General features: G+C 47.1%; 1 protein-coding gene across 1 annotated transcript; it reads right to left on the reverse strand.

Annotated features, from left to right (window-relative positions):
• Positions 1 to 254: 254 nt before the first annotated feature.
• FGF16 (fibroblast growth factor 16) lies at positions 255 to 9522 on the reverse strand. The gene is made up of 3 exons (XM_077887440.1): positions 8781 to 9522; positions 2560 to 2663; positions 255 to 1208 (listed from the first exon to the last, which is right to left on the reverse strand). Exons 1-3 carry the CDS (start codon positions 9052 to 9054, stop codon positions 963 to 965), a joined length of 624 nt encoding a protein of 207 aa, XP_077743566.1. The 5' UTR covers positions 9055 to 9522; the 3' UTR covers positions 255 to 962.
• Between the last annotated feature and the right edge of the window lie 1906 nt (positions 9523 to 11428).

The raw sequence follows: 11428 nt of genomic DNA on the forward strand, positions 1-11428 counted from the left end.
CTTTCCTGAAGCTTTGATTCATCACTAAGTTTAAAGTCATAGGACCAGAAAGGACTTCAGATAAGTCCCCTAAATAATGCTAATGTTGTTGGTAATAGGTCATCTAGGCTAGGTAGTTTGATGCTGACATCAGGAGATTCTAATAAGTTGGAGAAAAAGAAGCCAACCAGCCTTCTAATCCTACTAAATATACAACTCAATAGAATTAGACAATGGTTACAATATAAAATTTTATTGCCAATAAAAGCCTTTAATAACTCATTTATCCTGTTTCAGTAGGACCTTATTCTTTCTGATGAAAATCCAGTCATAGCATCTCTCATTAAAAATAAAATTATTTTGAAATAAATAAATATATAAAATAAATAGCATATTCATTTCATAAATAGTTTGTCCTTATGCACAGTATCCATGCTTACATTTTAATATCATTTTCTCACAACCTACCCCATCTCCCACTTCCAATGGCAGGAAAACTGCATGTCAGGACAGATAAGAAATCTCCAAAGCCAATGCAGGGATGGCCTGCACCAGGGTCATAGCCCCAAGGATTTTAATGAGACTTTTCTAAAGCTCTGTATGTAGCATCTATGGCAGATTCCTTGGTCTTTCATTTACCCATTGTCAAAGTATTTGGGTAGATTGTGGGGCATGATATCCCTGGCCCTTGGGAGGGGCCCCCATTCTTTCTTGTGCCACCTCAGGGGAAAGAACATGAGTAAAGAAAAAATGTATATACAAGATTCCCTCCAGCCCACCCCTTCCACCCGTATCCCTCCCTCAAATAACCCAACTTTGATATACACTTTGAACAAGGGAATAGCTGGGTTGAGTTGAACAGGAAGTGCTTCTCTGTTATCTAAATTGATAGGTAAGAGGGTTGAAAAGCTATGAGTATAGTGCTTGCAGAGACAACTGTGGACCTAGAGTATGGGGGTCACAGAGGTCATACTAGGGGTCCATTATCTATAGCGGAAGAGGTCTCTGGACATGGAGGGCAACTTAGAAGGATCTACTGGCCTGGGCAAAAAGTGAGTGAATTTCTGGTGTCGTTTAGTCCTGTATCCCTCCCGGGGTGAGCCGTCTTTATTCAAGGCCACATAATACTGTCTCTCCGAGTCCAAGTGTTTGTACAAGGTGGAAGCATAGGTGTTGTACCAGTTTTCTTCAAATTGTTCCCGGAAAACACATTCACGTGTGAGTTTCTTCTGTGAGGGTGAGAAAATAAAGCAGAGCCTATTAAATGACTATTTCTCCCATCCCAACTTGCTGAAATAGCAATAGCACATTGTTATAAGAAAAAGTCAGTCCTATCTCCCAGTATTCCTGAGCATCTTCTTTCAAAATAGCACAAAACAGTCCTGTCTGTATTGCCTTCATCCTCTTTCATGAACCACACAGAAATATTTTAGGTGACATCTTTCCTGAAGGCAGGAGACTGAAGGACATGGTCTCACCTGGTTCTTTGAACCTGAGAATTTCTGCTATGGCCTCCCAGTGCTCCTCTGGCATCCAAGTTTTCTCCCTACTTAGGGCAAATAATGTCAAATCCATTGAGATTACAGTCAACCATGTCAACTAACAGGCAAAGGCCTTGGGTCTATATAAAGCTCCATGGGAGGTGAGTTGTGATCTCTCCTAATGAAGGGTCTCAGGCTTGTCAGTTGGAAAGTTCAGAAAAGATCTCCTTGAAAAGTTCCTCCAATCCGGCTACTTCAAGCTAGCAGTTCCTGAGGCAGGTCTCTTGCCTCTGTCCCTTTTCACACTTGATTCAGCTGGCATACTACTTGCTGGGGTTGCCAAAACTGAGTGCTGGGGACAGGCCTATCTCTTAGGTGTCAGGGAAAAATTTGCTCTGATTTCATGGGGTGCAGGCAGCCAGAAAGCATGCTATAGGACTCAAAAGGCAAGCCCAGGAGTTGGGATCCCCTGAAAGGGTTAAGGTCAGCAAAGTCACTCACCATTCCCCAGCTCTGGGCTAGCTTCCAGAATAGAGAACATGTACTGCAGCCAACCCAATCCTAGCTGGGGACTTAGGGCTGTCACCAGACCCTGGAACCCTCACTCTTCATTTGTTTGTTTCATTTGGCCTCTGGGATTCAGCTGAAGCAGCCTGGAAACCAGGGACTGTGTTTTTAATCTCAGAATCTCAATCTGAAGGCCAGCTCTTCCACTGCCTATTTTTTGTGCCAGCTATCTGCTGCTCCTCTAGGTACCATTAAAATTCGGAGGTGCTCCTCAGGAGTATAAATGCCCCCAAACCGTTACAAACTGTTGACAAACCAGCACAGCTTACTATTATCATGAGACTAGCTGGCCCACTAATGGAAAAGGTGAAAGCAAATGTAGCACAGAAAAGCTTATGCTTTGATGGGAACTGAACGAGTGAAAGTGTTATATAGCAAGCTCTTAGGCAGCCAAGAAGCAACTAGATGACACTAATCCTTTGCAGTAGATAGAAGTATTTCAAGTGCTAGATAAATGTTTTTATACTTTTTCCTTACATAGTCCAAACACTGGTGGTAATAGCCTCTGATGAAAAGAAAACCTTCAACTTACCGACCCATACAGTTCTCCTCGCTCATTCATTCCTAAGTACAGGCCAGAGTCCACTCCCCGGATGCTGATCAACCCCACAGCCAGACTAATAAACTCCAGGATTCCTAGAGCAAAAGAATGAATGCCATTTCTATTATTGATGTCAAGCTAAGAGGAAGCTGTTCAGGTGACATGAGCATGGGTCATTTATCCCCAACTGGAAGCCAGCCCTGTATGCCTTTGGTGAGTTACCTTATGAAATTATCTTTTGCAGCAAGAATGAAACCTCAGAAAAGTTGCTGAGTCTCTCTCTGGGCTTTCGTTTTTCCATATATAAGATGGGTGAAACAATTTCTTAACACTCTTAGACAAATGAGGAAGAGACCATGAGAAGGCTTTGGCTATGAAAGCTCCATAATTACAAGGTACTATTGATGTTAAATACTGCCATTTCAAGAAATGGGAGGGTAGCTTTCTACATGGAAGAATGTGGCTAGATTTCTGTATCTCCCCAAAGTCACTTCCCTCCTCCCTAGCTCACACAGCATTACCTTGTTGTTCTCTAGGCTGAATTTCTTTTGCACCTTCTTAGCTCCCATGTCCTTAAAGCCACATGAGGCTGTCAACTGCTTGTAGCTGACTCTAACAAAGGCCACACAGTCCACTCACTAAATCTGTGTCTCCTGCCTATGGCACAAGGCAAAACATGGCCTGGTGAGAGCTTTCTCCTAAAGTATGCTTTTAGCCAGTGCAGTCCCAGGCTGACAAGGCTGTCATTTTCCCCCTGTCTCTTTAGAATTTTAAGTTTATCCATGGCAAAGAGTTTGCAGGTAGTACTGGATTTGATCCTGACTTGATACTGATACAACTTTAAGGGGAAAGTTTGGAAGACATTCAGAAACATCCCTCTACCTGACAAAGTTAGAGATGAGGAATTGAAAATGTTTTAATTTACCCAGCAGCTCTAGGAGGAAAAAAAGATATCAACTTCTTTCTAAGAGGGAAAAAGGACCCAGAACTTAAATCCCAATGATGCTGAAGACTACTATTTTGTCTTAAGATGGTATATCTGTTATTCTATGGATATAAACATAATGGTCAAGTAGATTCCTCTTTGATATTCCTGTGTCTAACCATGTTTTTCAACATACAGACCAAACTTGATATGGTTGACTCACAGAGGCAACCAAAGGTATGAAATGAGCTCAGATCTGGCTGCTTTTCTTACCCCAAAATGCAATTCTTCAGGGTAATAATATTCTATGTACTCTACATAGGGAGTGTAATTGATTCCTTAAAGATTACTTAACAAATTAAGTGGTTAATTTTGAAATCAGATTCAAAACTCCAGTGGGAACTCTCCTTAAAAGCCCCAGTGATTTGTGCTGGTATATGGGTATGCAGATATGGCAGCTTTAGGGTACATGTTTCCATGGCCCAGTTGGAGCTCTTGGAAGAACGCAAAGTTCTGCCATTGTATTGCCTCTAATGCTGAAATCCTTTAAGTTTTATTTTCAGGTTGTTCTTAACTCTTATACTACAAGAAAGGAGTTTTGGGAAAGGAGATTGACGAAAGATGATAGGAAGAGAAGGGCAAATAGCTAGTGTCAAGTAGGGGTTTAGGAGGAAGTGATTTAAAGGATCAGAACCTTTAGCTGCAAAACATAAGTGTCTGATTTTGGCTCTGCTTTGTTTAACATTTTAATAAATGACTTGTAAGAGGACATAGGGGAACTGCCTACCTCAGTTCTAGAAGATGTACAGCTGAGAAGGTGACACAATCAAAATCCAAAGCAATTGCAAGAGGGTGGGAAAATGAGCTGACTCCAACCAAATAAGCTTTAATTAGAGTAAATGTAAAGTCCCAAACTTTGGTCCCCAAACTGATTACTCAAGAGGTTTTGTATTTGTGTTTTGTTGGAGGATGGTGAGCCTCAAGCACGGATAGTTGAGTTAATCATACTCCTTGTTTTATGGCCTATTTTCATAATTGGTCTGTACAAGGGCTTTTTATTTATCTATTTCTTTCTATTTCCATACTCTGCTCCTATCCTCTTCCCCACTTCAAGCAACCATGTATACTTTCTTGAAAACATGTAATATTCCTATGTGTTTCCATGCATTTTCATTAAATACAAGTCAGCCCACCTTTGGAATGAGGAGATGTGGCTTAGCAGAACATACACAATGATGACTAAGAGATTTAACTGGACAGGGTAAGCTTAGGATGGGTGATTCATGATATTAAAAAGTTCATGTACAACTAGTCATGTAAAAATGAAAATTTCTCACAAAACTAATGTGAAACAAAAAAAGCTGATGTGATCTAAGGCTGCACTGACAGAGGTCTAGTAACTGGCATAAGGGAGGAGACTGGGGATACCTGGGTGGCTCAGCGGTTGAGCATCTGCCTTTGGCTCAGGGCATGATCCTAGAGTCCTGGGATTGAGTACCGCATCGGGCTCCTTGCATGGAGCCTGCTTCTCCCTCTGCCTGTGTCTCTGCCTCTCTGTCTCTCATGTATAAATAAATAAAATTTTTAAAAAAGGGAAGAGACTTCCCCACTCTGTTCTGCCGTAGACCACACTGAGAGTGCTGTTTTTAGTTCTTCTGTGTTTAAAGTGGTCTATGGAAAAACAGGAGTATGTTCAAAGGAGAGTGGCTAATATGGCGAGGAAGCAAGAAACCAGGTTATGGTTCAGTTCTGCGTGCTAAACTTTGAGGGATACCAACCTGCTGGAACCTTCAGTTTTTTCCTTTGCTTAGACAAATTGCTTCTGAGCTTCAAGTCTTAGTTCCCTCATTCTCTAAGTATCTCATGGCTCTGATAGCCCTGAGCTCATTAAGTAGCAGAGGGCAGCTTGTGATCTCACCATCCAAGACCTGGTGTGAGAACAAATCATGAAACACAAAAGGTGTGGCCATTTGAGTCACTACAGTTTTTCTCCAACTCTCTGTTAACCCTGATGCCAAAGGACAGATCATACAGGAAGTCACTTGGGTTGTGTCCAGTAACCGGGGTCTCCAACAGCTGGAATCATCCCTGTCCAGCTGTCTTTGGGCATCATTTTCCTTTGCCAACTTTCCTATTAGCTGGATTCAAACTGTGGGAACCCAGTGGCACATGATGATGGAACAGATATACCTAAACCTCCTGAATCCCAGCCAGCATGAAGGGAGAGAGAAAACAAGCCATTTTCACATTTTCCCAGTTACAGTTGGAGGGGGGTATTAACAGCAAAGTGTGGAGGTAAAATATTAAGTAGACAATGTTTGTCTCCAGTTCTCTCACCCCCTTCCAGGTCCACAACCTCCCTTCTATTCTGCCTCATCTTGACCTGTCCATCTCAGGTTCTGGCCTTTGCTCCACAATTTCCAAACTCTTCTTACATCTTTTTCCCCATGGCCTCAGTCAAAACATATCTGTCCTGAGCCCCACTGCTTCAGAACCTAGCTAGATGGTGGGCTAATGTGTCATTGAATCTGGTTCCATAACTTGCCTGAGTGCCCTTGGTCATCCTTTCAGGCCTTCTGGGCCAAGACAGTGCTGCTTTGGCATCGTGACAAATGAGAACCATATTGCTCAAAACCCAAAGCAGCTGCATTAGCCTGCTCCATCACACCTGGTGGGAGGCCTCTCCTCCAGGCTGACTCCCAAGCTCTGCTCTGCCAGTCTACAGGTGCCCCTCAGGAATGCCAGGATCCCCATGAAACTCATGGAAATGCCACCTCCTGACTACTGATTGCAGAATGGAGTGGGAGAGGGGGGAGCATAGGCTATGGCAGAAGGTTATTATTTGGAGTTGTGGCTGCTCTTGGGCTTAGCTTAACTTGTTCTGAACACATGGATTCCAGGGTAATCCTTGGGGGCCCTGCTCTCCAATTACAACAAATAGTTATTTACTTTACATGGCCTTTGGAGACTACCTCCTCCCCCCAAGCAGAAATCTATAATATTTTATATCTTAAGTCTGGCCTACTTTACCCTGCTGGAATGTTGACTGCTAAAGCACTTATGGAATGTAAAAGTTTCGATTTATTGAATACCCTGGCTGATTAACTCAAATGTGGAGGGAGGAGAATTAGCAAACTCAAACACCACCTCTTTCTTTGCCAAAAGCTAAACTGAGAAAGAAAGAGTAAATGTGTGTTTGAAAGTTGGCATTGGAGGTTACAAAGAGACAGCTTTGACTAGTTATCATTTCCTTTACAGGAAATACATGGAACGGCCAGGAAACCAGGGAAGGAGGAAAGGGAAAAAGGTGGTGCAGAGGTGGTCTCAGGCAGTGTTATTTTAAAAGGCAAAACCAAAAATGAAGCAGTCAGTTAAGCAGCAATGAAAACATCCCTTCCTCCTGCCAGTTTTATTTCTTTTGGTTTCTCCTTAAACTTACCCTTAGCAGGCCTGAGAGATGAAAAGAAATCAAGATGTGTCCTTAGGGAGGTAATTAAAGACCACTTATCCCAAGAGCCTATTACTAATTTATGGTGACCTTGTAGGTTATTGAGCTCAGCTTAGGCAGAGTCAGACGAATACTAGCTGCTGGAAGCCAAGCTCATAGTTTCCCCACCTCTGATGCCCCCACCCTACATTTCTCCATCATTTCATGATTTTTCTTTTTATATATCAGAAATGAGCTACTTCAATATCTTTAGGCCATTTCTGGGAGACTTTGGGAGGTTCTGAGGCCAGGGTGGGAGTCCCACTCCTGAAGAGGAACAAAAGGGAACTGCAAAGTCACAAGTGATGGAAGGGAAAGGAGCCAAGTTGCGTCTCCCACTTCCCTGACCCCACCTATCACCCTTTTGAGGACCTGCTGCAAGTTTATACAGACACCTGCACCCCTCCATTACTCCCACCCACCTCACACACAACCCACTGTACGCCAGGTCGGTGAGTGCCTTTTTCCAAGATGACATAGACCTCATTAGAGTTCCTGTTTGCTCCCAGCAAGGAACACCAGCCCTGACCTTAAGTTGTTTGCTAGACTTGGCCTTGCCCAGGAACTGGCCTCTGGGAGCTGCCCCCTCCACCCCTCCCCGCCTTTCACTGTGCACTCCAGATGCAGCTCTAGCAAGGCAGGGGAATAGGAGGATGGGGCGGTTTGGGGGGGGGGAGACGGGGGAGGGTGGAATAAAGAAGGGAATGGGTGTCATGCTTGAGGGGTGGCAATGCCTCTTACTGGCTTAAGGATAGAAGGTGTCCTTGGGCCATAGGGTTCTTGGGAGGAAGTAGAGGGCACTGGGGGATGGGGCTCCCAGTAAAGGTAGCTGTCACAGCACCTGAATTATGGTTTAGTAGTGATAGGAAATTGAAAATAAAAATGGCCAAGTTACTGAGGAATGAACACATTTGTTTAGAAACCTAATGATCTCCAATCCACATCAAGGTTTTACTAATTATGTTTTGTCTGTGAGACAGGCAGATGTGCCATTTAAACAATCTGCCGGGTGTTGGGCAGAGAAAATCCTGTTAGGTTGTACATTTCCTGTCCTGAGCTCAGGAGACACCTGTTTCTGGGTTTGGGAGTGGGCCCAGGACCACTTCCTCACTGTGAGGCAAGGGGTCCAGAGGTATATACAGGCAAAAGCTGACCTAGGGAGGTCCTCACACACTGGACAGCGGGAGGCTGTCCCGGTTTCTCCAATACCCAGCACGCCTTGCTGCCTGGATTGGCCTCCACCCCGGGCAGAGCAAGCCAGAGGCAGGCAGGTGCCACGGCTGCCCAGTCCCCGTCTCCGCCAAAAGCGACTCCGGCTGGGACCGCCTGCCCACCACATCCATAGCCCACAAAGGCGTCTGCTCCAGACAATCCGCCACGGCCATGACAACCCTGCTGCCCTCGAGACCCCGCGCTGCAGCCACGGTGCCTGGCGTCCTCGGCGAGTGCTCCTTCTCCAACTCCACCTGCTTTCATCCTAAGCGCAGCGTCCAGTGTCAGAACGATTCCCTCGCTATGGGGGAGGGAAGAAGGGTGGAGTGGGGAAAAGAGAGGCTGCACCTCAAGGTGCCCCCGCCTCTTCCCGAGAGCGTCTGAGGGTGCCAGGCGCCCTGACTCCGCGCTACTCAGGTTTGCACCATCCGATCCCGCCTGCCCCACGTCCCTAGCGGTCTCCCGCCTAGACGCGCCCGGACGGCACCGAGCTGGGGGCAGCCCACGGCCCCCAAGCCCAAGCCCCGAGCCGTTGGCTCCCCAGAGAGCCGTCTGCTGGCTTCCCGTCCCTCCCTGCCGCGTCCTCACCGAAACGACTGTGGTCGTGGCGGGTGCCATGCACTGTGCCGTTGGGGAAGATCTCCAGGTGGAAGCCGGTGCGGCAGTAGAGCTGGCGGCGCCGCAGGATCCCCTTCAGGTGGGCGAAGTCTGTGGGCGAGCCGCGCTGCAGCTTCCCCTCAATCTGGCCCAGGCGCTCGTTCAGGAAACCCGAGGAGTCAGCTATGGGCACGTTCCCCACAGACGAGGAGAAGCCGTGCAGATCCCAGTCCAAGGAGGCGAAGACCCCCCCCACCTCCGCCATGGCGGGGTGCGCGGGGCCGAGTGGGGGCCGCGGGGCGCGAACTACCTCTCCGCTCGGCGAGTGCAGGCGACTTAGCGGCGCTTGTTCTCTCCCTCTCTCGCTCCGCGTTCTGCCTAGCTGCAGTTGACGTCTGTTCGCGTCCAAGGAACTTCTCAGCGGCGGGGCAACGAGCTCCTGACCTTGCTCTCAGTCAAAGTGGCGCTTCCCCTACGCATCCATCTCCCTAGGCCTCTCATAGCTGGCTTCCTCGAGCTATCAGATGCAAATGGCACTTTATATACATACGCACTCCCCTTACATTGACATATTGGATATTTAAATACAAGCCACACCTCACTGGCATCCCCTCGGAGATTGGAGTGTGGTTCCCCCCCCCCCTTTGTATCCATTTGGCTCTTTTTGGAAGGGAGGGGGTGAGGGAGGAGAGAGCGAGCGAGCTTCACTCCCTCTTTTATTATGAAAAAAATGGCAGGAAAAAGCTACACATTGCAGTGAGGCATAACTGCTTTTGGCAGGTTTTTCTGAAACTGCTGATGAAATAACGGAGCCCAGTGCGTGGAGACTGTTGGCGCCCACGGCCACTCAGGCTTGTTGAGTGGAGGTCTGTTGGCTGCGCGGGGGCAGTTCCCACCTCCCGCGCGTCTTCGGGCTTCTCGCGTTTGGAAAGTGGCTTGAGACCAGGGCTGCTGGGAGTTCACGCGTTCTTGAGCCCTTCTTGTTCCCAGGCTGCTCGAAAACCGCAGAAAGGGCGCTTGGCCTGGGACAGGAGCTCCCTGGTTTCTTTGTTCTGTTGCCCATCCCGTCCCACTCCCCACCTGTAGGTGGGTGGAGGCTGAGGAAGTGAAAAATCCGGAAGCGAATAAAGTTGCAAAATTTGGGAATGGGGGTGGTAGCGGTCCCTGCCGGCACCGAGGCGGGGACTTTAAGGGGTCTGGGAGGAGCAGGAAACCCCACGGAGGAAAGACTTTTTTTTTTTTTTAAGGGACGTTTACAGTTTAGGAAAAGTATGGGGGAGTAAGAAATAGAAAGTGATCTTTTTGTAAAATGATCTCCACCGGCTTTCTGGGCGCGCCTTTACAAGGCTCTCGAGAGCAAACTCGGTGAGAGGCCATTGGAAGCCTAGTGGGGGCTTCCACCCACTTCTTTTCTTGTTGGAAACAGGTGTTTCCTTGCTGTGTCCTGTGCCCTGCTCCGAGATATTCTATTATGAAGAGCCGCAGTTGGAGCAAGATCTGGCGGCTTTCAAGGGCAACCCGTAACGTCATGAAGATTTGGGGAGCAGGTACCCAGACTGCCCAGCTCCCCCACACCTCTGCCCCCACCTGAACCCTGGGGCTCCTCTCAGGCCCTGGTGCTCAGCGTCCTGCTCGCCTATTAAACTGCGTTGTTGCCTGCAGTTTGCACCCGCAGCGGGCTCTGGCTGTCTTACAGTCTCCGGCAGAAGCTGATCACAGCCAGCACCTCCACCTCCACCACACTCCTGTCTTTGCAGCGCCTCCTGCTGGAGAACCCATGTCTCATGGCCAGTTCGAACTCCGGGTCTCCAGGAAAGAAAACCAATTTAACTCAATTCAATTAGTGCAATCTGATTCCCGCTCCTGGGCACCCACGTACACTGCAAGCTCACTTTCTGGAACTGCCTGCAGCAGTTCTTGGTTTGGAACATCGTGGCTTGGTTCTGGTGTGTCTCCTTAGCTCAGACAGAACCGCCTGAGCCAAGCACAATATCCAGCACATAGTAGGGGCTCAGAAATCATCTTCTGTATGCTCCCAGTAGTAGGGAACACAGATGAAAATGCTCTTCCCATTGTAGGGGACACAGAAATGCAAAAGATGGCGTCCCTATTGGAGTATTGATGGATGAAATGACAGGCTATCTGGGATTTACTTTAATCCAGAGTGAGAAGACAGAAGGAGTGGAGGTATAGATGCAATAATACTATTCATATGTTACTAATTGTTGAAGCTGGCTGATGGATCCCTGGATGTTCATTATAAATTCCTTCTGCTTTATATAAAAACATACACATGTGAAATCTTTCCTAATAAAAAGCTTTCAAAAGCAGGACTGACATAAAATGAGGAAATCCTTCCTTCCTTCTTCCTTCTTCCTTTTGAAGAGTTCACAGATCTAGTGAGAAGGTAGGGCTGAGGGGCGGAGGTTAAGATAAATATATAAAAGACTAGAGGGCCTGGGTGGCTCAGTGTTAAACGTCTGCCTTCAGCGCAGGTCATTATCTCGAGGGTAGCACCCCCCACTTACCTGGGAATCGGCTAGTCCATTTCCCCTCCCCCACCTCAGGCTCTCTCTGTCTCTCTCTCTCAAATAAGTAAAATCTTTAAGCGACTAGAATACCAGGTAGTATAAGGTACA

Source organism: Canis aureus, chromosome X (assembly GCF_053574225.1).
Source record: "Canis aureus isolate CA01 chromosome X, VMU_Caureus_v.1.0, whole genome shotgun sequence".
NCBI classification, from domain to species: domain Eukaryota; kingdom Metazoa; phylum Chordata; class Mammalia; order Carnivora; family Canidae; genus Canis; species Canis aureus.